The 26,361-nt window shown below is 34.9% G+C and overlaps 1 protein-coding gene across 2 annotated transcripts in view; it reads left to right on the plus strand.

Annotated features, from left to right (window-relative positions):
* Nucleotides 1–26,361, plus strand: part of SMARCA5 (SWI/SNF related, matrix associated, actin dependent regulator of chromatin, subfamily a, member 5) — a 41,022-nt gene that overhangs the window by 1,914 nt on the left and 12,747 nt on the right. For both annotated transcript variants that reach the window (XM_054484588.2, XM_063664140.1), the window contains exons 2-14: nucleotides 2,066–2,140; nucleotides 6,151–6,317; nucleotides 9,098–9,198; nucleotides 10,183–10,283; nucleotides 11,009–11,188; nucleotides 12,608–12,763; nucleotides 13,330–13,461; nucleotides 15,213–15,281; nucleotides 19,635–19,744; nucleotides 21,234–21,460; nucleotides 23,366–23,487; nucleotides 23,562–23,714; nucleotides 25,148–25,280. In XM_054484588.2, coding sequence (XP_054340563.1) covers nucleotides 2,066–2,140; nucleotides 6,151–6,317; nucleotides 9,098–9,198; nucleotides 10,183–10,283; nucleotides 11,009–11,188; nucleotides 12,608–12,763; nucleotides 13,330–13,461; nucleotides 15,213–15,281; nucleotides 19,635–19,744; nucleotides 21,234–21,460; nucleotides 23,366–23,487; nucleotides 23,562–23,714; nucleotides 25,148–25,280 — 1,726 coding nt within the window. The remainder of the gene's footprint in view (nucleotides 1–2,065; nucleotides 2,141–6,150; nucleotides 6,318–9,097; nucleotides 9,199–10,182; nucleotides 10,284–11,008; nucleotides 11,189–12,607; nucleotides 12,764–13,329; nucleotides 13,462–15,212; nucleotides 15,282–19,634; nucleotides 19,745–21,233; nucleotides 21,461–23,365; nucleotides 23,488–23,561; nucleotides 23,715–25,147; nucleotides 25,281–26,361) is intronic.

Genomic DNA, 26,361 nt, shown 5'->3' on the forward strand with positions numbered 1-26,361 from the left:
AGATAAGATTACTTTCAAATTAAAATATATTCAGTGTTGTCTTTTTTTCCTTAAGGAAATGGTTCTTTTGGGTTACTAGGGCTCTTTAACTTGGATTCCTGTTCCAAGGCTTAAGGGGTTTGACACAAAGCAATTATGTGTAAATGTGCAGTTCTCTACAAAAATCTGTTTATAGTTTTCCTCAGCTTCTCAAAGGGGTCTGCCATCCAAACTTTGGAAAAATGAATGTTTCACCAGACGTCTTAATATCTGAATGCAGAGTAATTTTAAGCCTAAAGCTTAAAACATTTTTGACTTGAAGTTGCTATTTTAAATGAAATTTTGATTTCATTTAAATTTAAATGAAGTTGCTATTTTAAATGAAAATTGATTTTAAGTTCAAACGTGAGTATAGATGTTATCACTACCGTATTAAATTAGTGATATTTTCATTTGCCAGATGGGGAAATTGAGTTCTGCTAGGTAGAACCTGTGATAAAACTCGGATCTGCCTTTAAAAGTGAGCCGTTTCCCACCCATCTTGCTCTGCCATGTTCTTACCAAAAAAACATATTTGGCGGTTCAATTTATTGAATAACATAGTTATTTTTACCTTCCTAGTATAGAAATATTAGGAATTTTATTTTTTTATCCATCTTATCACTGACTCATTTCTTTTATTTGGTTGACATTATAGTGTGATTTTTTTTTTTTTGGTCTTTTAAAATGTACCGTCAGTTTCCTGTTTAACAAAATTCAGAATTACTGCAATTCATGATATAAACTAAGTTTGAGCACACATGCTTAATATATATGTCACACCTTAATCTGTTTTGCACTTGGAAAATGAATATTTTATAAATGACTTTTTCTTGTTTGGAAGTATGATCTAAGGTGTTTTTCTAAAATCACAGAATAAACCCAGCATTCATGATTTTTTTGTGTGTGTGTGAGACAAAGCTGATTTTCCCAGAAATAGCCTTCCTATGTATTCCGTTACTTTTTTTTCTTTTTGCTTGATACTAATAGGTCAATGGAGCACTTGCTTTTTAGTTATCCTTTTGGCAGTGTGGAACTCTTCTGTGTTCATCCTTATCTCTATTGACTAGATTGATTAAATATCCACCTATGTGCCAATAATGTGATGTCAAGATGCCTGAAGCACATTTTATTTTTGTAGGTTGCATTTCATGGCATTTTGGAATTTTGTAAACTGGACTGGGTAGGTGGCTTTGTCACTTACATATGGAGACCAGAGATTTATGATGAACATAGGGTCACAGAAGTACCAAGGGTCTTAACAATGAAGTTAGACTTGACTTAAGGTCATTTTACCTTTTATTCCAGTACCATACCAGGTCTCCTCCCCACAACTTTTTGGTCACAGATAGTTTTATTATAGCATGTATTGCCTAACATAGATTTGTGCATCATTAATGAAGATTACTTCTGCCAATTTTTTTTAATGGATGAATAGAACTTTGCAGTGTAGAAGTTGTTGATTTTTGTTGCTTTTGACATATGAATGTCAGGATAAATAAATTTGCAAGAATAATATTTATTATATTATATTATTATTATATTATATTATATTAGAGTATTCAATTTAGGCTGCGAGATAAAGTTTTTGTAATATTCCAGAAGGTGGAAATCAGGGTGACTAATCCTGATTTCTTTGTAGACATTTGTGTAGTAGCACAGTAGATACTGTAGTTTTATGACAAAAAGGGAACTTTTCCCCACATTTTATACTGTTTAATTTGGTTTCATGGTTATTACAGAAAAAGAGAAACAGATTGGCTTGTATTAAATGTAGTTTTCTTTTAGGATGATGAAGATAATCTTGTGTTCTAATCTTGGCAACAACCATACAGTTTACATATATGGGTTAAATAGGTTGTTATCCCCATAGTATCTAATATCATTTTATCAGTTTTTCTGTTAGCTTAGATGACAACCGTTTAAGTTTCTAGGAGTTTGGGGTGAGAATATATTATTTAAGATGTGTTTTGGTCAGAAATTGGTCTATAATGGTATGTTTACTATTTTTGAAGACCAATTCTATTCAATTTTTTCTTTTTACCAGGAAGTATTTGATGATGCGTCACCTGGAAAGCAAAAGGAAATCCAAGAACCAGATCCTACCTATGAAGAAAAAATGGTATGTTCTAGGCTTATGAATAGAGTCTATAAGGAAAACTTTTTATTAGGTGATTAAATGTACTAAACATTTATCTTAGTCCATTTTGTGTTACAACAACACCACAGACTGGGTAATTTATAAAGAAACAAAATTTATTTCTTAGAGTTCTGGGGGCTGGGAAGTCCAAGGTCAAGGCCAGCATTTGCTGAGGGCCTTCTTGCAGCGTCGTTGTATGGAGGAAGGCCGTCGTTGTATGGAGGAAGGCCAAGAGAAGAGAGCAAGATAGGACTGAACTTTCTTTTATAACAAGCCCAGTGGTGATAACCTCCTCCTGAGATAATGACAGTAATCTTTTCCTAATCACCTCTTATTAGGCCCTACCTCCCAGCACTGTTGCATTGGGGATTAAATTACAACATGGGGGATTTGGAGGGGGACACAGTCAAACCATAGCAATGTCTGTTTAATTTTTATAATTATGGCACAGATATCCATTTGAAATATGTGTAATATGGAATACTATAACTTCCATATCTTATGTGTCTATGTAAACCAAATGGAAGTATTGTATGAATTAACATAATATGATGTCATTATCTAGTTATGTTAACAACACCTTTAAAAATTTAACCTTGGAAGTGAGGTGAAGACCAGAATAATTACTCAGTGTATGTTTATTCTGCACCTGACTAGCATTGTACTCTGCTAGTTACCAAAAAAAGAAATATGCTCCTTGTTCACAGCATTTTTATATTATAGATGAGATCTTTACAAAAAGAACATGACATTATATTGGAGTCATTCAAGTCCCAGTTCACGTTCTGTATCTTCTAAGAAACTTCTCAAAACTATGACTTGACTTAAACAGTACCTACACAGAGCTTTAAATTTAAATTCAGTTTTAATAATAGTAATAGTGGCTGACAGTGAATGTTTACTCTGTATCTGGCCCTGTTATGAATGCTTTATATGGATTAAACTCATTTAATTGTATTGAAATCTCAAAAAGTTAAAATAACAATGTATTAAATAAGAATACCACTACACAGTGTGCTCCTGTAGGGTAAGAACAGTGTCTTAATCTTTTTTTCTGTCTTCAGTACCCAGAACAGTATCTGGCACATAGCAGATCTTACATATTTTTTAAAACTTTTTTTTTTTCTTGTCCTTTGATTTTCTCTTCCAAATCAGTAAATATTTTTGAATCTCTTAAATAGCTTCAAAATCTTAAAATTATGGTATGTATTTTATGTGCATGTATAATATGCACAATACATATAACACTACCTAAATTATAAATGATATATCTTTAGGTTTGATTTGTTACATATTTTACATATGTATATATGTAACTGTCACCTTTTTTGCTATCAAACTTAGAGGAAAAATAGATTTGCCGCTGTTTTTTTAAAGTGAATACTACTTTGAATACAGTCTACATATTTTAATACTGCTTTAACCCTTTATAGTTTAGATTCTGACACACTCTGCCAGTGAATCTAATTGCCAATTCTGAGGCTTAGTTTTAGTTTCTTGATTTGTGCTTGACATTGTTGACCATTCCTCAAAAATCTTGACTTGCCTTGAAAGACATTTTTTCCCTTGATAATATCCTCTTTGCTTTTTTATTCCTTTGTCCTTCCTTATTAAAATTTGAACATTTCTTCCTAGACAGTTTGATTCTTACTGGTTTTTACCTGGTATCTTTAAACTGAATATTTTCAAATACTTAACCTCTAGCCCAGAAGCCTGTAATCAGTATTTTCATTTACTTTAAAATCCTATTCATACCTCTTACTTGAGAATATCCAAAACTGAATTCATAATTTTTACTTAGCATACCTTAGTGTTACCTCAATGAGTGAAAGTTCCTCTTCAGGTACACTCAAGATGTTCATGACAGTACTGCATACTTTTTAACAATAAGTTTACTTACGAGTTTATTCTCTTTTCCATATCACCCTAGTTTAGTATTTTTTTTATTATTGCATGGATTATTTAGTGCTTCTGTATTTGCCTCCTTTCTTATGATCTGGCCCCTTCCAAGTTTCTTAACATTTTTGCAAAGTATTATTTATGACACAAATTTGACTGTGAAATGGAGGTTTTTCAGTGGCTCTCTACAATGCTTTTCATTTTCTTAGTGGCCTTTATTGGAACTCTTTTCGTTTCTTCCAGGTTTTTCAGTCTCCCAGCATTATTTCCTTTTTTGACGTCATGATCTTCACCTGCACAGTTTTCTTCTAAGCAAGAAGCTCCCTTGTCATCTGCTAGTTCCTAACCATAGATAAGTTCACTATCCACTCCTCGTTCTTGAGCCCAGAATGCTGAGTACTACTTCAGAAAACTAAATACTAGTGCTGATTGGTGCCAGTATAAGTTTATGGTTTTTATTTTCTTGGACCTTGAGTATTTATTGCCTATCAGTCTCATTTAGCCATTCTAAAATGTGCCCACTCTGATCAATCTTTCTTCTCCATTTCTACCATGCCCTCATTTTCAGTCTTCCTCTGCAAATAATTGCAGGCCTGTCTTTATTTTCTTTCTCTTTTCAAACATATGTATAGCCTCTATTATCCTACCTCATTCTTCCTGTTTCAGAGAAAGAAGCTAGTCCAAAGCTATTCACTTTAATTTCCATTTGATTTTATAATTGATTTCTTTCAGGTTCCTAATCATACTCTCGTTTCTGCTTTTTAGGTTTAGTTTTTCTCCCTCAAGACATTTCAGTTTTAACCTTTTCATTCTTTCAAGCAGTTTATCTTGATTCCAAACATAATTAGAATAATTATTTTTTCAGTCCAAACATCTTGTAGATGCGTGCTCTTGGCTTTTGTTTCATTATCTATAAATTAAGAAATGTAATTATGTAAAATACGCATTCACATATGTATCTTGTTCAGCACTTTAAAAACAGTCTGTAATCTTGGAAAACATAAATAACGGCGGCTTGTCATCTGTAGGACATTACTGGGTTCTAGCATGTTCACAGTCTTGTTACTGTGCAGATTCATTTGCTGCTATGACTGCCATTTGTGACCCAATGAAACACTGTAACCATGTGCCTTCCTAATAGCAAATTGGGCTTCAGTTTTTACATTGGTGTGACCTTAAAAAATGATTGTGTTCCTTTTAAAAATACGTAGTTCTTACAGCATTATGGCATTTGGATACTTCTTGTGTTTGCTAGGTAAAATGTGTTTTTATAATTCATTCCCAAACTGACATTTTAAACATTTATAGACAGAGATGTTGAGTAGTTGGTTTCCCTGTTTATTGAGCTTTTGCTTCTCCTTTGTTTCATCAAACTATTATTGTTTCTGTATAAAGGCTGTCCAATGGCTCCCAATTTCATTATTTTTATGAAAATTTGTCTTCAAGGCTCTTAAGGTTTTTTTGCCCAAGTAAATTTCTTCCATTCTCTCGGTATTATAATAGGGAACATTCAAAGGGGCAGATGGCAGATACGAAAGGAAGGAATAGTATCAGTCCCAATACCGTTTTAAAATTTGTCACAGCCTAACTAATGAATGACCAATGCATTTTTTCCAGCTTCTGAGTAAATTCACTTGTATTGCACTGTGTTTAATATTTTAAAAATTGTTCTGATCAACTATATTGAAGTATAATTGACATAAAATAATTTTAAGTTTGTAATTCAATGAGTTTTAGCAAATATTTATTTAAATACCGTCAACAATCATGCTGCAGAGCAGTTCCATCATCCCCAAAAAGTTTGCTCCTGCTCTTTTCTAATCAGTTCTTGCTCCCACCTCCTTGCCACTTCTGATCTGCTTTCTATCACTAGTTAGCATTTCATTTAAGTGGAATCATACAGCATGTAGTCTTTTGTGTTTGGCTTCTTTCACTTTGCATAGTGCTTTTGAAACTCATCCATGTTGTTGCATTTATCTGTAGTTCTCTTTTTTTTTTTTGCTGAGTTCATTGTATGGAGGCATGCTGAAACTTTGATTTCTGAAGTTTTAATTGATACTCTGATAAAATGTATCTTAAATTTTTTTTTTCAGCAAACTGACCGGGCAAATAGATTCGAGTATTTATTAAAGCAGACAGAACTTTTTGCACATTTCATTCAACCTGCTGCTCAGAAGACTCCAACTTCACCTTTGAAGATGAAACCAGGGCGCCCACGAATAAAAAAAGATGAGAAGCAGAACTTACTGTCTGTTGGCGAGTGAGTAATAGTTTAAACTTCATAGTTCAACCAAACTTATTTTTGTTAGTCTTCAGTAGAAGCATAAAATCACTATGATAAATAACTTAAAAAATTATTTTAGTGCCATTATTTATTTGGCCCTGTTTGGCTTGGCATGATTTAGCCATAAATGTGTAAGTATATAAAAATATGCATAATGGTTAGAGCACAGTGGCTCTTGCCTGTAATCCCAGCATTTTGGGACGCGAAGGTGGGAGGATTGCTTGAGTCCGGGAGTTATGAGAGCAGCCTGGGCAACGTAGGGAGATCCCATCTCTGCAAAAAAAAAAAAAAAGAAAAAACCAAGAAAACTGTATAATGCCTTATTTTTTGTAGCATTATATAGTTTATGAATTGTAACAATCATGTTGAGTATGGAATTTAGCTGTCATGTCATTCCTCAGAGAGGAAACAAATGCAGAGATTAAGTGGCTTGTTTAACATCACATTGAAGAATGATCCAGACTTGAATTTGAATCTGACTTGGGTGTGCTCTGGGCTCCTCCATCACATACAGATGTTGACAGTATTTTATCTAAAGTGTGGTGTGTGGGCTATTGTGATGACTTACATCACAGCAGCTTGTTTAAAATTTTTATTGCATACTTAGTTGTTTTTGTATAAATTGAAGTCACAGCCTAACTGTGACTTCCTTTGTATGCTGTCCTTTGGTGGTGGTTGAAAATAATTCTTACATGTTGAATTTGGAAATTCTCTAGAATTTTCATTCTGGTTGGATAAAATTAGTAATAGTAGATTAGGGCAGTCTTGGCTCCCTGAAATGGCTTTGTGTAATTCCCAAAGTGAAAACTGTGATTAGTAATTAAAATACAAAAGATTGTTTAAAAGAAGAAGTATCAACAAGGTTAAATTCACTACACAGTTTGTTGAAAGAGGGAAGTATGATCTTCGTCTTGAAGGGGTTATCGTTGTAAGCATAATACCTTTTATTTGGGGTATTCCACTCATTCAGTATATCTTATTTCTCATCCATGGTGACCAAAGCACTATTTTAATACTTAACGAAACTTTGAAAGAGACAATTTTGCCCTTCAGCTGTGTTTAAAATATTTCAGACTTCAGAAGTTTGCATTAGTGTCATGGCATGAAACTGGAAACTACTGTACTGAATATTGTTATGGGATAGTCAGTATGATGTCTCGAAAAGAAACACTTCTGTTATTCTTTTTTATTATTATCCTAATTTATCTTTTTTATAAGATAAAAAAGATTCTATTGGAAATAGTAATAATAAATTGTTAGGCTTGATGTATTAAATAGTGTTATTAGGGAAAAGAGTCCTAGTTAACAGATTTCTTTACTCCTCAAACCATCTTAAATGGGAAGCTAATTTACCTAAAGTAATGAGGGTCATAGTATTGTCTTTGAGTATCAGGAATACATTTTTTAAAATCTTTTTTTGTTTGTTTGTTTTTATTGAGACAGAGTCTTGCTCTGTGGCCCAGGCTGGAGTGCAGTGGTGTGATCTCGGTTCACTGCAAGTTCTGCCTCTGGGGTTCAAGCGATTCTTGTACCTCAGCTGGGATTACAGGCTCACGCCACCACACCCAGCTCATTTTTGTATTTTTAGTAGAGATGGGGTTTCACCATGTTGGCCAGGCTAGTTTCGAACTTCTGACCTCAAGTGATCCACCCACCTCGGCCTCTTAAAGTGTTGGGATTACAGGTGTGAGCCACCGTGCCTGGCCAGGAATACGTTTTTTTTTTTTTTTTTTAAGTCATTCATGATTATATTCAATTTTTAACAATAAATGACATCTCAGCTTTTAAGTTTTACAACTGTAATAATCAAACATTTTGAGAGTAACTATAAAGGATATTTTATAAAAATAATTTAAAATTATCTCCCAGTTCATGGAGAATAAATAGGGGATGGAAGTAGATCTTTGTACTCAATTTCATAGGCTCAGAATGCAGAGAAGTACAAGGAATAACAGACTAGGATGTACTGATTATGATTAGAAGCATATATAACAAACAAGAAGGCCCTTGAATTTCTGAGGAATGCTTCTATCTTGGAAGGCCACTTATCCTTTTACCAAGCATGTGGTTTTGGTAGAAATGAAGTTACAAATTAGATTCAGCAGTCTCAACAGAGGGCATAACGTACCTTTTTCTAAATAAGATGAAAATATTTGTTGAAAGTGTCAGAATTGGGGAGTAAGTATTAATAGTTTTACTGAACCGAGCCTTTTAGAGATTAATTGGCAGTATTAAAACTTGAGAAAATCAGTTTTTAAGGGGGTATATCTGATTCTCTTAGGATGTAGAATTTAGATGTGTATTTAAAAATTTTTTCGATGAATCCGTGGTCACTGCTTAAATTTCTGAGTCCTTATGCTGCAGCTTTTGCTCAAAGTTACAATTTTAAACATGTGGTTTCTGGAACTTTGTTTTCCTTGGCAAAAAGATTTTTAAAAAGGTACACTTTAAAATTCAAATAATGAGATTTTCTGACTACATAGTTCTTGAAATTTGACTGTCGTATTTGAGTTTATTGGGTTCTGGTTAATGTATAGTACTGCTGTATTTTAATAACTAATGTATATTTTAAATAATTATTTAAAACATTGCAGATTTAAATTTACTCATATTTTCTACTGTCCACTGGTTGATGCCTGTTAAAAATTTAATTTTGTGGAATCTTGGTCAGCCACTTGACTATGATGTTTAAACAAAAAGTAGCTGATAATTAAAGCCAAAACTCAAATCAGGTTATTTTATTTTCATCTTAACAGTTACCGACACCGTAGAACAGAGCAAGAGGAAGATGAAGAGCTATTAACAGAAAGCTCCAAAGCAACCAATGTTTGCACTCGATTTGAAGACTCTCCATCATGTATGTTAAACACACTTGATTTTTTAAAAACGTTGCCCTTTGTGACCTCCTTTGGTTAATGTTTTGGATTTGTGTTGGCTACTATTTGTGAAGCAAATTTTTAGTAATCTGAGATGTTTATTGGTTGTGAAATAAACTTCAGATTTTGATGAAGATGAGAGCATATTATAGGATAGTAGTGCTGTATTTCAAAGTTATATAAAATGTCATTGTGTTTGTTATTGCCCTGAAGTATATGTAAAACTAGGGATCGTTTTGCTTTATATTTGTCCCACATAAGAAAACTAATTTATTTAAAAAAAGGTACTTCATGAACACATTTGCTTACTTTTGATGTTTTTATATTAATTTGTTTTAATTTTTTGTGAAATGTATTTGTTTATTGGTTAGCTTTTTATCCTCAAGTGTTTTTCAAAAGGAGATGGGGGCTACACTGTGTACATATTAAAAAAGAAAAATCAGGTGACTGTTATGTATATTTGGTAATTATTCTGGGGAGCAAAATAAGTAGTATACCCTGAAAGAGAGTGCATTGGAATGTATAAGATATATTGGATAAGGAACTTAGGAATTTCCTATTTCTTTTTTTTTACTAGAAAGAAAATAAAATCCCCAGATAACCTGTATCTGGTCTTTGTGAAAGCTGAAAATACTCGGTTAGGAACACTTGGTTTTTCATTAAAAAGACAAGAGGTCAAAGAGTCTCTCAGACCAGTATATGGGTAATATAAGAACTGAGTTGTTGGAGTGGGTACTCTGATGCCCGCAGTCATGTTTCCCGCACTTGGTTATCTTCCATGTCCAGCTTTTCCACTTCAGACCATGGCAGCTACCTCTAGTATTTTGGAACTTGCAGAGTTCCTATTCTTCAAGAATCCATTAGTAATGAAAATAAAGTCAGTAGATATGTGTAGGCCCAGATGAAGAGATTGCCTTGTATTTCTTGTCTTAAAAATACGTATTGTGCTTTTCTTTTGTTCTTAGATGTAAAATGGGGTAAACTGAGAGATTATCAGGTCCGAGGATTAAACTGGCTCATTTCTTTGTATGAGAATGGCATCAATGGTATCCTTGCAGATGAAATGGTATGTGTTGGTAGTTTTTTTGAAGGGTATGTTTTGTATTTAAAATATCTTATGCATTGATAAAAGTTTCTTACAGTCTACAACTGTTAGCAAGTGGATCCTCTCAGAAACTAGTATAAGCAGCTTGCCTTAGTTGCATAAGTGTGATCTGTATTTTAATTGTGAGAAATTTCCATCTATGAAAATATAATAAATTTAAAAAGAATACATTTGAGAAACATGTTTTTGGATGACTTTTATAGTACAATGATTTATTTGCTTCCAGTTTTGTAAAACAAAAGTGAGGTCATTAGTTTATAACCGATAAATATTTTTTCCAGGTGGTAGCTTGTACAATTCTTAGAAAACATGTATCTTTTGTTAACTACTAGTTATGTAATGAATGTTTAAAAAAGTTTCCTTATTGCTATAGTGCTAAAACGTTTAATTGGTTGGAGAAAGTATGAAGTCAAAAGAAATGTGTTTCAATGCTAGCTCTGCTAGATGGCTTTGGGAATGTCACTTAAACGGGGCCTTATGCGGGTGATAATAATACCTCCTTTAGAGACTTGTGAAAATTATATGACATAACACTTACAAACTTTGATATATGTGAAGTTTTTGCCATTTATTAACTGTTATAAATATGTAGCATTTCTTTTGAACATTTCTATATGTTAGGAGGTATAATTGTGAAATAATATTTTTGTTTTTCACTGCTTCATGGTTATTTTGAAATCTTTCAGGGCCTAGGAAAGACTCTTCAAACAATTTCTCTTCTTGGGTACATGAAACATTATAGAAACATTCCTGGTCCTCATATGGTTTTGGTCCCTAAGTCTACATTACACAACTGGATGAGTGAATTCAAGAGATGGGTACCAACACTTAGATCTGTTTGTTTGATAGGAGATAAAGAACAAAGAGTAAGTTTCTAGTATTTCATTACATTTTTGATGCTAAAATAATTTGAATTCAGGCTTGGGTATGGGTATAGCTGGAAGAAGGATAAAAGAGACGGGATCTTCGCAAATATTAGTATTTACAAATGTAGCATTGTCTTGGTGGATAAGAAACAGCACTTTGGGAGGCCGAGGCGGGTGGATCATGAGGTCAGGAGATCGAGACCATCCTGGCTAACACAGTGAAACCCTGTTTCTACTAAAAACTCAAAAAATTAGCTGGGTGTGGTGGCACGCGTGGCCTGTAGTCCCAGCTACTTGGTAGGCTGAGGCAGGAGAATCGCTGGAATCTGGGAGGTGGAGGTTGCAGTGAGCCGAGATGGCACCACTGCACTCCAGCCTGGGCAACAAAGGAAGACCATCTCAAAAAAAAAAAAAAAAAAAAATCATACTGGGAAGAAGACATTAGAAATGGTAGAAAGCTGTAAGACTATAGTTTGTTTCTCTCCCTTTTGGGAGTGGTTGTATAAAATCATTGGTTGTGCTCTCATTAGAAGTTATTTTCTCGTTTTTAAAAGATATGTTGAAATGTGAGTTGGTTGGAAATTTAAGGAGCCACATTTTTAGATGAATGTGTGTAGTGGTAATAGTCACAAAATTAAGAGTTTTTAAAGACGGATTGAGTCATATATAGTAATTTGGTGATTTATTATGATATCTAACAAAATAAGTTAAAATTTCAATCAGTTGACAACATCCTTGTGGGAAGAAGAGATGGAAATAATGACATTAGTATATAAAGCTCAGATTTGGAAATTTATTCAGACTCTACTGAATAGCTGTGTACTTGTTTTTTATTTCCTCTTCATTTACCTGTGAGTGATAAGTCTATATTTTTTTCTCTGCCTTTCTAGTTATGTTGGATATTTTAAGTTATCAGTTTTTGTTTGTTTGTTTGGGAGCCCAAAGAGTGGTAATTACTTAACCACTCTTTGCTTCAGTTTCCTTACCTTTAAAATAATACTATTAGGAATGTGTTAATACATTTATAAATCTGAAAGGAATGCAGATGCCTACTACTGCTAACTATCTTTCCACCCTCTTCCTTTCTTTATGTTAAAACCTCCCTCTTTTTTGTCTAAACCCGCCTCCTAAGAATTTCCCGATCTAGTGGAATTGCAGAAAGACATTTTAAGTGTCTATTGAATTTTTCACTGGTTAACTTTGACAGTTTTTTAAAACTTAATGGTTCTGACATTTAAATGATTAATGACGTTACTTTAGTGTTAGGAAAGCTGGTTCTAAACGTTTGCATAATATAGCTAGCTACTCTACTCCTTTTTAGTATTCCCACCTCCTTTTATATACTAGATTACTTGTCATCAGTAAATGTAATGCGTAGTTTATTTCTACATGATGTAATTATTTTCTCTTGTTACACAGGCTGCTTTTGTCAGAGATGTTTTATTACCAGGAGAATGGGATGTATGTGTAACATCTTATGAAATGCTTATTAAAGAGAAGTCTGTGTTCAAAAAATTTAATTGGAGATACTTAGTAATAGATGAAGCTCACAGGATCAAAAATGAAAAATCTAAGGTAATTTGATACTTAGATGTGAAAAGCCTTCATGTAAGAATTTGATTAAAGTACAGATTTTTTTTCTTTTAGCTTTAAGTTATGAGATACATGTGCAGAACATGCAGGTTTGTTAACATAGGTATGCATGTGCCATGGTGGTTTGCTGCACCTAGCAACCCATCATCTAGGTTTTAAGCCCCACATGCATTAGGTATTTGTCCTAATGCTCTCCCTCTGCTTTCTCCCCACCCCTCCGACAGGTCCTGGCATGTGATGTTCCCCTCCCTGTGTCCATGTGTTCTCATTGTTCAACTCCCACTTATGAGTGAGAACATGTAGTGTTTGGTTTTTTGTTCCTGTGTTAGTTTACTGAGAATGATGGCTTCCAGCTTCATCCATGTCCTTGCAGAGGATATAAACTCATTCTCTTTTATGGCTGCATACTATTCCCTGACGTATACGTGCCATATTTTCTTTATCCAGTCTATCATTGTTGGGCATTTGGGTTGGTTCCAGGTCTTTGCTGTTGTAAATAATGCAATATGCAGAATATTCTAATGGTGTATTTGGTTCTTTTCTTTCAGTTGTCAGAAATAGTGAGGGAATTCAAGACTACAAATAGACTATTATTAACTGGAACACCTCTTCAGAACAACTTGCATGAGCTGTGGTCACTTCTTAACTTTCTGTTGCCAGATGTGTTTAATTCAGCAGATGTAAGTATTTCCTGGTGCTTTCTGGTTAATAATAATATTTTGCTTAATGCTATCTATTTTTGTAATAAAAGTGGCCTGCCTTTTGGCATGGCTTGAGATTATTATTAATTTTTTATGCTTTTATTTACATAGTTAGCCTGGTGTTATCTCCTAGGTTGTCTCTGTATAATGGGAATTAACTTTTGTGCCTTCGGTTTCAATCTTACTTCATTATTATCATTATTATTATTTTTTTTTTTTGAGACATAGTCTCTCACTCTGTCACCTATGCTGAAGTGCAGTGGTGTGATCTTGGCTCACTGCAGCCTCCACCTCCGGAATTCAGGTGATTCTTGTGCCTCAGCCTTCCGAATAGCTGAGATCACAGGTGTGTGCCACCATGCCCGGCTAGTTTCTGTGTTTTTTGTAGAGATGAGGTTTTGCCGTGTTGTCCAGGCTGGTGTCAAGCTCCTGGCCTCAAGCGATCTGCCTGCCTCAGCCTCCCAAAGTGCTGGGATTACAGGCATGAGCCACCACGCCAGGCCTCAGTCTACTTTAAATCATTGTTTTCTCTATCTGAAATGGCATAAATTGTCACTCCTATTTGGTAAGTCAGGTTGGCCTGACTTTGTTTCAGTGGCTCTAGGTTGACTGGTTACGTTTTTAAGGTGCTGCTCAAGGTATTCCTGAAGTGATTTGTGTACCTCACATTGCTTATGTTTTAAGTCCCAAGGATGACTGTCAAATTTAGTGAAATCTGTCTGGCTTTTCTTATGTTATAGTCTAACAAACAAATAGAACCTAATCTTTATGGATTATTTATAGTCATAGAAATGATAATAATGGTTAATTAGCTATTTGAACTGTTAATAGTAATATAATAACTATGTCAAGAGTTTGTGCTATTAGAAATTGCAGTTTTTTCTTCCTGGACCAGCATTTATTTTTGAAGCTTTGTTTGCATAGCTGGCGTCTTGTGTGTATTGGAGGGATTTGAAGAGTTCCACGTTAGTATATTTTTGTACAATTAAGTTATAAAAAGGTATTAATTAATTTTGTTTTTTTCTGTTGAAGATTATTTTGAAAGAATAGAGATTTTGTGTTGTAAAAAGATATTTAATAAGACTCCAAAAGCAATTTTAGCTTTGATTTTATGTATTTTGATGTTTTTGAGATAATTCCTTTTTCTCACTACGTTGACACTTTCATTTACTTTAAAGCAGTGAATTCTAAGATTATGTTTACTCAAAAACAAAGCACATATGTAATACATATGTTCAAGAGATGAGGTTAGGGAAACTGCCCTTGTTGAAATCCTAACCAAATATTAATGAAATGGTGGTAATTTCAATTTCATTTAGTAAGTTTGATTAAAATTGACATTGTTCGTAAACTTGTATTGGAGTAGTGGGAATGGTCTTAGAGAACAAACTATAAAATGTTTTAATTTTCAAGCTTTTATGAAACTTGAAAGATATTTTTCAAGAATATTAACTTTCTAATTCTATAGAACTTGTTTTCCAACTTTTTACTGTGAAACTTGTTATTTTGATGTTTTTGAGAAGAATGTTTAGAAGGTAGTGTGATTTCTGAACTACTTGTTATAAAATTAGTAACAATGACACAAGAAAACCAGGATTGGACTAAGTGATTTTTTTTTTGTGGGTTACAATTCAAATTACTAATTCTAGAAATCATTTTTATATCTGGTATTATAGGATATTTGTTAATGTTATCTCTGATCTCAGTATATTTTTTGTTTGTTTATCTAGGACTTTGATTCCTGGTTTGATACAAACAACTGCCTTGGGGATCAAAAACTAGTTGAGAGGCTTCATATGGTAAGTATTTTGGAGTAGTGGTAAAGCATATTTATGATGGGAAAAAGGATAAAGGTTTAAATCAGTAGATTATTTTCCTGTTAATAAAAAGCACAATGGCTTAAGAATCAGATCTGCTTGAATTCTGACACTTAACTCTTACATCTTACAATCAATGTAGGGGGTGATGTGTGGTTGTTTCAGTGTTAGAACCTAGAATGGAATCCTGACTTAAGGGAGAAAGTATTCTCTTACAGTTATATAAAATACAGTGGGGGAAAGAAGAATTGCATAATAATTAATATTGACAAGTTTTTGTTGTTGTTTTTGAGACAGTCTCACTCTGTTGTCCAGGCTGGAGTGCAGTGGCATGATCTTGGCTCACTGAAACCTCTACCTCCCAGGCTCAAGCAGTCTCTCCCCATTCAGCATCTAGAGTAGCTGGGGCTACAGGCACTGGCCACCATGCCCAGCTAATTTTTGTATGTTTTGTAGAGACAGTGTTTCACCATGTTGCCCAGGCTAATCTTGAACTTCTGAACTCAAGTTATCAACCTGCCTGCCTTGGCCTCCCAGAGTGTTGGGATTACAGGCCTGAGCCACCACGCCCAGCCTTAATAGACAAGTTTTTAAAGCTTAGTTCAATTTATATTCCATGGAAGAATCTAATAGGTTTACTTTTGAAAGAGCTAAAGATCCATCTATTTTTTCTTAAATCTAGTGACATTGTGTATAAGCAACTGCTAATATTGCATTATGAGCAGAGTTGGTATGTTTTTGCTTGCTGTATAGCTCTGTTTCTACATACAGCTTCCTGTGACCGTTCACAAGTAAAAGTTGGTAGGTAGAAAAACTTCTCTAACAGACCCCAGATTAAAATACCCTGCTCAGCAGGTTAAAGCAGGAGCTTGTAAGAATGTTATAGAAAGCCCTTAATGACCTAACTCAAGAATTCTCAGCCTCTTTTGACATTTTGGTCTAGGTATATCTTTGAGAGGGGTAAGGAGAGGGGAGAACGTGATTGTCGTGTGTATTGTAGTATGTTTAATAGCATCCCTGATACTTCTACTCAATAGATGACAGTAGTAACATTCCTCCAGTTGTGACAACCAAAAGTTTCTCTAGACATTGCAGATGTCCCCTGGGAAACAAAATTGTGCCCCTCCGTGACCTAACTTTTTAACATTCTTTGGCATCTGTTTTACTTCTTCATATATTGAGCTTTAATTTGATAGATTGCTGACCCCACTGTCAGTTTTCTGTAAACATTGTGGTAATTCTAATCTGTTTTTGCTTAACGTTTTTGCTACATCTAGAATCCTTTTTCCTGGTCTCTTTACTAATACCTAGTCCAAGACTCAGCGACATCACCTCCACTGAACCAGCCAGGCTGAGGCTGGCCTAGGTGCCCTTCTGTGTATTTCATCTTTAACAATCTGAGCATCCTAATATTATAGGACTTTGCAGAGGATATTGAGATGATTCACAAGTGTTTTCCACACTGGATTATAAGCACAAAGGCAGGAAGCACATATTTATTTGTCTTTGTGTACCTGGCACAATGCCTAGTTAGAGTGGATATTTGAACAGGGAAAAAAATTTAAGTTCATGATTGTTCAAATATGTCATTATAAAGTACTGTAAAATTCTTAAATATTGAGAGTTTTGTTAAATATTTGAAGGTAGTAATTTCCTAGCTACCTTTATTTCAATTCAGATGGCATTCATGCATCTAAGCAGTCTCTTCGTATTTACTTAGACTAAGGATTGTGGAGTGTATATGTAATCTTGGGGGTCGAAAAGGAGGCAGAAGAACACAGTTTTTTTTCATGCATTTTTTCCCCTTATTCCTCTGCTCTTGGCTTTCCTTTAGTAAATACGTAGGTACATCTAGGTAAAGCAAATGAACAACCCATTCAGCAGTATCAACCAGATTTGGAAACTCTGTTTTGTTCATAGGGTATTTTGAAAATGCTTATGAAGTCAGGGAGAAGAGGTCTTGTAGCCACCTCTCTACTTTCTCCTGCTCTTTACTTTGAAGTTTCTACAGTAGCACCTGTGGTCTCATAATGAAAGGAGGGTTTAGAAGTCAGTATGGATATGCTTAGGAATGAGATAACTCTTATTTGATGTATTAGTTATCTAATGCTGCAAAAGAACCCCTTATTCCCTCCACCCCGGAAGAACACCTTAACCCCCCTTTAGGGGTTAATAAGACCCCCTTATTTCCCCCACCTCCAAAACACTTAATAGTTTATATTTTATTAACAACCCCAGAATTTATGGGTTGACTGGATGGTTTCTTTGGGTTACACCTGGGTTTATCCAGTTACATTTATTTAGCTGGACAATGCCAGAAGAGAACCAGTGGGGCTAAAGGTCTTCACTTACATATCTGGCAATTGCTGCTGCCTGTTGACTAGGGCTGAGCTAGCTTTTCTACGTGGTGATATTAGAGAGGTGTTGCTGATATTTTTCCCACTAATGTCTAATTTGTTTTGTGATATAGTCACTGTTTTTAAAAACCAGTGTAAATAGAACAGAGGTACAAAAAAGGGTATCTTTAGTTGTGTAGTTAATTTTAAAACTTACTGTTTTATGAAAATGAGTGAACTACTACTACATATAACATGGAAATGTCTCATTGTTTAATAAAAGAAACCAGATAGAAATGGGTGCATATTGAGTGAGTCCATGTATATAAGGTTAAAAATGATAGGCAAAATTCATTTATGGTGTCTAAAAATGAGAATATTGCTTACCCTTGGGAAGGAAAAGAGGGGATAGTGATTGGAAGGGACACAAAAATGATTTCTAGAGTGTTCTGTTTGGGTAATAACATGGGTACTTTTACAGTACTTGAATAAAATTTCTAGAACTGTATACTCATGATTTATTGAAGTGTGTACTTTTATATTCTTTCCGTAAGTTAGGACAGTAAGTTTAAAGACTAACCATAAGGAGGTCTTAATGAGACCCTTGTCCATTCTTTTTTTTTTTTTTTTTGAGACGGAGTCTTGCTCTGTCGCCCAGGATGGAGTGCAGTGGCGCCATCTTGGCTCACTGCAAGCTCCGCCTCCCAGGTTCACGCCATTCTCCTGTCTCAGCCTCCCAAGTAGCTGGAACTACAGGCACATGCCACCTCGCCTGGCTAATTTTTTGTGTTTTTAATAGAGACGGGGTTTCACCATATTAGCCAGGATGGTCTCGATCTCCTGACCTCGTGATCCGCCTGCCTTGGCCTCCCAACCATTGCCCATTCTTAAGCAATGTTAGACAGTCTGCATGCAAGTAACTAGTTTTAGACCTGAAAGGCAGCAAATTGTTGAAAACATCATTTTAAAAATTTACTATTGTTTTTAGTATTTTATAGTAGTATAACAAGTATATACTCACATATACAGGCACATCTCATTACGCTTTGCAGTGCTTCACAGATACTGCATTTTTAAGAAAAATTTATTTTGCAAAACAAATAGATGGTTTGTGGCAACCCTGTGTCAAGGAAGTCTATCGATAAACACCATTTTCCCAACAGCATGTGTTTACTGTTTTTAAAGCAATAATGTATTGCTTTAAATAATGTATCACATTTTTAAAGCAATAATGTATTGCTTTAAATAATGTATCACATTTTTAAAGCAGTAATGTGTTTTTAAATTAAGATATGTACGTTGTTTTTTTAAGACATAATGCTGTTGCACACTTAATAGTGTAAATGTAACTCTTAGATGCACTGGGAAATGTGACTTGCTTTATTGAGGTAGTCTGGAACTGAGCCTACAATATCTCTGAGGTATGCCTTTATTGAATAAGTAATGGTCTTGTATTACTACCCTTCAGGAACCCAGTAGTAATAAATTATATACAGTTAGCCCTTCATATCCATAGGTTCCACATCCATAGATTCAATCAACTATGGATTGGAAATATTTGCCCCCAAAAAAGACGAAAATAAAATAGATGGTTCCATCTATGTTAAATATACCGACCTTTTCCTTGTCATTATTCCCTAAACGGTATAGTGTAACAACTATTAACATACCATTTACATTCCATTAACTATTATTATAAGTAATCTAGAGATGATTTAAAGTATATGGGAGGATGTTTGTAGGTTATATGCAAATACTACATTTTATATAATGGACTCGAGCATTTGTGGATTTTGGTATTCAAAGGGAAGGAGACAGGAACTAGTCTCCCACAGATACTGAGATATGACTGTATTTGCAGGGAGAAGTCCTAAGAAATCACTTGATAACTCACGCAGAGAAATTTCTTTTTCATGTATTTTATATACAATTCTAAGATGCTGAAATAGGACCTTATGTGTAATATTGGTATTACCTATTTATTTTTGTCCTTTTTAAGGTTTTGCGTCCATTCCTCCTTCGTCGAATTAAGGCTGATGTTGAGAAGAGTTTACCTCCAAAGAAGGAAGTAAAAATCTATGTGGGCCTCAGCAAAATGCAAAGGGAATGGTATGTGTTCTCAGATGTACTTGATAGCACTATTGATTCTTCCCTAAATTTCATTTGTATTTTGTTTTCCTAATTTGTGTCTTCATGGAATTCCAGTTTGCTGGACTGAACTGAACCTGAAAAGAGTTTTCTTGTCACATAGTATAGGGCTTGCTCATTAAGTTCGTTATAGAAAGTTTTGAACCTGTTAGATGACAGAATCAGGATGGAAGGCTTACGAATCCAAAATTAAAATTGGGATTTAATTAAACGGGGTTCGTATGAAACCATCTACTTGTGATTTTTAAAAAGGAAACTGTGATAGCACAGTGTGGGAGATACACTGTTCACTTAGTAGTTCATAAATACTGGGTCAGTGTAAAGTAGCTGCAGAAAAAGATACTGTTAGCCTTAATGTAAGTGTAGTGTTCAAAGGAGAGGAAATAAATATAGCTACCCTTTCCTTTACTGGTCTCATCATATTTCATGTATATTTAACTGCATACTTAAATTTTGATAAGTATTTGCAAGAGGCCAGAGTTGTTTGGTTAAAGGACTTAATATCATGTAGAGAACTGGGCATGTTATCTGGGTAAGAGGTTATCTGTAGAAGGTGGTTGGTGCTAAATGTCCTCAAGAACTTTTGAAAGGGTACCAGATATTAGGCTTACCTTGGATGGCTCTAAAACAGAACTAAGATGAGTCAATGCTAAGGGAAGACAAATCTTTCTTAGTTAAGCATTTGAGTGAACTTTATATCAGAATTGAGATGGAAAGGTCTGCCTTGTTGTTTAAGCATAGATTGCCTAGGCTACTTACGTTGTGCAAAGGATCCAAGGCTCTAAAACTTTGATGCTTAGACAAATTACTCATTCTTTCATGACAATGTCTACATTCTTAGTATATGTTCAAGGCTTTTTATAATCTGGCCTTAGCTTATGGCTGTAGCTTCACAGACCTGCCTCACAGACATACCTCCCTCCCCCTATGTATTTATACGTATGTTTAAGTCACGTTGTATTCATATTATTCTCATCATCATGCCTTACCATTTCAATATTCTTCCTGTCTTCTCAGATGTTAGGGTTCTTACCTAAATGCTACACTAGCTATGGGGTATATAGTAATCGAATAGTGGCACTTTCTGTTGCAAAAAACTGCAAACTAAAATTATGTTTAAAACTTACATTTTTTCAAGTTTTGCTTTATTACTTAAAAATATTATGTCTTACTGCTTTAATTCTACCTGAGGGAACTGTTTTCGTACTTTTAAAATAATATCCTCAAGGCCCAAGGCGTAAGTATGAACATTATAATGCTATGGACAGTAAAGAAAAATGGAAGCAAAAAGAGGTTACAGATGTTAAATTCCTAACCATACCTAGAAGTTGATGAGTAGTTTCTTATAGATATTTGGGGGTTCATGTGGGGAAGGGGATTAAGTATGTAAAGTGGCAGGGATTGATCAAGGAACATTTGAGCTCTAAAAATATTTTTCTTCTTTGAATAGGTATACTCGGATATTAATGAAGGATATAGATATACTCAACTCAGCAGGCAAGATGGACAAAATGAGGTTATTGAACATCCTAATGCAGTTGAGAAAGTGTTGTAATCATCCATATCTCTTTGATGGAGCAGAACCTGGTCCACCTTATACAACAGATATGCATCTAGTAACCAACAGTGGCAAAATGGTGGTTTTAGACAAACTGCTCCCTAAGTTAAAAGAACAAGGTATCTGTTACCCGTATCAAATTATCAAAACTGTTTTAAAATACTCATGTTAAAACAAAGGAGCACTGTACTTTGAAATGACTGCTCTGATGCTTTCCAAAGTTGAAGTGTAGAACATTAAAAAAACCTATTCATTATCTGAGTTCTAATCCCCACTCCTGATTTTAGGCCTTAAGTCTCTTAGAAGGTAAGCAATAGTTAGAGTAACCATACTCCCTTGATTTTGGGAAGAGTTCATACTTTATATATACTTTCCTAGAAATTATAGCTTTCTGTCATAAAATGTGAAGAATGCACCTCCCTCCCACACATGGTTACCAGATCCATTGTTAGACAGTGGTGGTGTGTTCATGATACTGTTTTTTAATTATTTATGTGGAGTTTTAATTTAAAAGGTACCATGTACATGGACCTGAAACATTTTTATTTGTAGTATGCTGACTTTTTATATGAAAATGAGTGTGTCTGTGGTGTGTGTTTGGGTATATTTAAATTACACGAATGCAGAAAGAATGTAGAAGCCAGCTTCCAATTTTAACTAATAAAAACGTTTTTAGTCTGCTGTACCCTTCCTCCTCCCAGATTATTCGAAGAAAACACCCGACACTATAGCCTTTGATAAATTATTATATATCTCTTAAAGATATGAAATATCACTGCTATAGTATTAAGTGTACAGATTCAAGTTTGTGTTTCTCTATATATTTTAATAAGAATGACAGTTGGACCAGTAGATGAATCTCCTCTATGATACTATCAAAAGCATGTTGTAAGAGTTGTCAGTGAATGGGTTTACTTTTTCCTTTTTATACCTTTTTGTAGAGATAGATTTTTAAAAAATGCTTTCCTTGAAAGCAAAGTAATTAAAGGAATTAAATTGGTGGGGAGGAGTGGCAGGAACTTGGTGGGAATACTCAGATATTAATGAAAGGTATATTAAACTCTGCAGGGAAAATGGAGACTATTAAATAGTCTCATGTCCCAGCACTTTTTGGAAGGCTGAGGTGGGCAGATCACCTAAGGTCAGGAGTTTGAGACCAGCCTGGCCAACATGGTGAAACCCTGTCTCTACCAAAAATACAAAAAAAGTTAGCCGGGCGTGGTGGCATGCACCTGTAGTCCCAGTTATTTGGAAGGCTGAGGCAGAAGAATCACTTGAACCTGGGAGGCAGAGGTTGCAGTGAACTGAGATGGCGCCGCTGCACTCCAGCCTGGGTGTCAGAGCAAGACCCCGTCTCAAAAAAAAAAAAAAAAATTCTTATGCATTTGAGGTGCAGAAACGTGTGACAACAGCAGATTGTCATCCTCTGCTTCTAGGACAGGATCATTTCATAATCATTACTTTTCAAACTGATCCTTTGTCTTGATATATTCTACTGAAGGTATTATGTAGCTGCCTAAAGAAGTGGAAGGTAGTCAGATAATTTGAATCATGTCAGGTAAGTGATAAGTGAAGGATAGTCATTGTAGATATATGAGGCACATATTATGGTCCTTTGATCTGGAATGGGTCTTCAGAACCAGGCTGAGACCAGGATTATTAGGTGTGTGTTGGAGGTTTGGGGAGTCATATGCATTGAAGAGTTGTTATGAAGTGGTGGAAGGTTATTTTTAAACATATATGGGGTAACAAGATAATGATTATCTTACCCTTTGGGATGGCAAAGCCTTCCAGACCAGAGGCAGATATGCTTTTCTGTACAAATGTTACCCTTTTTTATTTGTAACATGGTGAGAAAAAAGTGGGAAATGATTGACTTGGATAATAATGTGTAGATTTTTTCCCCCTTGTAACCAAGTAGGTAACTTTGGAATTAAGGATAATTGATTAGTCTTAGTTTTGGTTACCCTTAAATTTTTCTACTTTTGAAGCCACTGATAATAGATTGTTCTATTCCCCAACAGGTTCACGAGTACTAATCTTCAGTCAAATGACAAGGGTATTGGACATTTTGGAAGATTATTGCATGTGGAGAAATTATGAGTACTGCAGGTTGGATGGTCAGACGCCCCATGATGAGAGACAAGTGAGTAAAATTTGGGGAGGGAGATAAAAAAGAATCAGATAAATTTTTTGACAATCATTTTGTTTTATCCATAGGACTCCATCAATGCATACAATGAACCAAACAGCACAAAGTTTGTTTTCATGTTAAGCACGCGTGCTGGTGGTCTTGGCATCAATCTTGCGACTGCTGATGTAGTAATTTTGTATGATTCTGATTGGAATCCCCAAGTAGATCTTCAGGCTATGGTAAGAGATAACAAATAAATATATTCTGTGCTTAGTAGATGCGTTAGTTAGGACAAGCTAATTCTATAAATATCAGTGACTTAACCCAATAGAATTTTATTTTTCTCCAATCTAATGGTTCAGTGAGAGTATATTGAGGTGATCTTCCGTCTAAATAAGGGTATTTCCATCTCGGGGATCTGCCATATCTTAGGACCTTGGAGTCCTCTGCTATACTGCATCCTGTTGGCAGAAGGGGGAAAGGATAGAGTTGGGGATTTCCCAGGAAATTTTTTATGGGTCAGACCTTGAAAGAGCCTCCTTGTCTCTCCACCCCCTTGATCAAACAATTAGAGTGAACTCAAATCATGTAGCATAACTGACTGCAAGGGAATTGGTAAATTATAGTATAGTTATATCACAGGACCAAAGAGAATTGTGTTTGATGAGCAACTAGCCTGTCTTCCACTTTAGTTATTTAAAAGAACACCTGTGTGAGAGTACCTGGTCAGATCAGGAAGATTGTTTTTAGATTGAGAGAATTGATACTGCAGATTGGCTTGACCCATGATATTGGTGACCATAAACCCAACTTTAATCTCTGTCGTTAGTCACTTTCTTTTTTTTCTTTTTTTTTTTTTTTTTTTTGAGATGGAGTTTTGCTCTTACTGCTCAGGCTGGAGTGCAATGGTGCAGTCTTGGCTCACCGTGACCTTTGCCTCCCAGGTTCAAGTGATTCTCCTGCCTCAGCCTCCCGAGTAGCTGGGATTACAGGTGTGCGCCACCATGCCTGGCTAATTTTGTATTTTTAGTGGAGATGGGGTTTCACCATGTTGGTCAGGCTGGTCTCAAACTCTTCACCTTCAGGCGATCCACCCACCTCGGCCTCTGAAAGTGCTGGGATTACAGGAGTGAGCTACTGCACCCAGCCCATTAGTCACTTTCATCTTGTACTCTTACTAAGGGTGACTGGGGAAAATTGACCAATTATTAGAAATAAGGGCGTTTTTTAGGAATGTAGTTAGCAAAAGTGAAACAAATTCATATTCAAATTAGTTTGACTACTTGTATGTAGTTAATTGGGTAATATTTAAAGATTAGAATTTTTGTGTTGTTTGCTAAGTTGTTTCATGTCACTTCTTTGCCTGATAGCAGTGACAATTTGGGTTTGATTTAGATAGAAAAACATTTTGAATTTAAACCTAGGAAAAAAGACTTAAAATCTTTCCTCATCAGACTTAAAAATTATAATGTTGTATATTGTTTGGAGACATTATGTGTTTTATCTTAGTGTAACCTAGCAGAATTCATCTGATTACTTACAGATTCAGTGTTATTACAAATTTTTAAAAGTTTTATATTTCAGAATATTTTAATTTTTTTCTCAGTGTACCCATTTCCGTGTTATTTATGTGACTTAAACTAAATTCAAAATAACATGGTAATTTATTTAGGACCGAGCACATAGAATTGGGCAGACCAAGACAGTCAGAGTGTTCCGCTTTATAACTGATAACACTGTAGAAGAAAGAATAGTAGAACGTGCTGAGATGAAACTCAGACTGGATTCAATAGTCATTCAACAAGGTAAGCCATGGAACTTTAAAACTTTACCAAGTGGGATTGACACAACCTGTTTTTATTTGAAAATCGTCTTAGAAGATTCTTGTTACTAAGCATCCGTTGAGTCAAGCTTGCAGCCAGTAGAGATGACTTGTGTTGCAAATACAGTAAACTTTAGTTTTGTCATTAAAAAGATGGATTTGGGCTCAGGACAGTTGAGGTTTGAATAATGACTCTGCCAGTTAGCAGTTCTCTCTCGCTACATGAACCCATTTCCTCATCTGTTAAGTGGGGATAAAAATAACTACACTTAAGGATTTTAAAGGATTGAAGGGGATAATGTGTATAAAATATCTGACATTCAGTGTGGTGGTTAATGATTTATATGTACTAGCTACTCTTGATTACTGTGGGGGAGACTGAAGAAATAAAAATCAAAGAGCCTGATTTTATTTTTTCTTGTCTGCAACTTACTGAGTACCCACCAGATGCTAGGCACTGTTTTTGGTGCTGAGAATTCAGTGGTAAATGGAACATACAAGTATTCTTACTTTCAAAGAATTTACAATTTAGTTGAGAGGGAGAGATGAAGTAAACAAGGGTATAAGTAGGAGTAGGGGGTGAGAGTGGGATTTTATTTTGGATCAATTGAAGGAAACTTAAGTTCTCATTCCAGATCAGCTTTTAAGGATGACATAATTTATGTTTTCATGAAGCCTACTATAAAGTTGATGATGGGAAATATAAAATTCAAGAAAAGGGGTGGGAAACTTAATAACTTCAAGTGTGCATTGGTTTCCTTTGTAACTGCATTGTGAGCATATATTTACTATCTGTCTGTAAAGCTGAAAGGCATACTGTTACATTGTTTACTGATTATGTAGGTATCTTGATTTTGTCAGTCTCTGATGTCCATGTAAGAGAGTATTTTACAAGTCTTTGGTATCTCTAATGCTATTCATAGTGTTAGCCATATGTCTGCATACCTGAAGACAATAAATTATTGCTTATTTTTACAAATCGTTTCCGTAATAAAGTGTTTACTTTGTGCCAGGCAGTGTGCTATATACTTAACATTTCATTTTCTCCTTTAGTCTTCATGCCA

Source organism: Pongo pygmaeus, chromosome 3, assembly GCF_028885625.2.
Source record: "Pongo pygmaeus isolate AG05252 chromosome 3, NHGRI_mPonPyg2-v2.0_pri, whole genome shotgun sequence".
Lineage (NCBI taxonomy): Eukaryota > Metazoa > Chordata > Mammalia > Primates > Hominidae > Pongo > Pongo pygmaeus.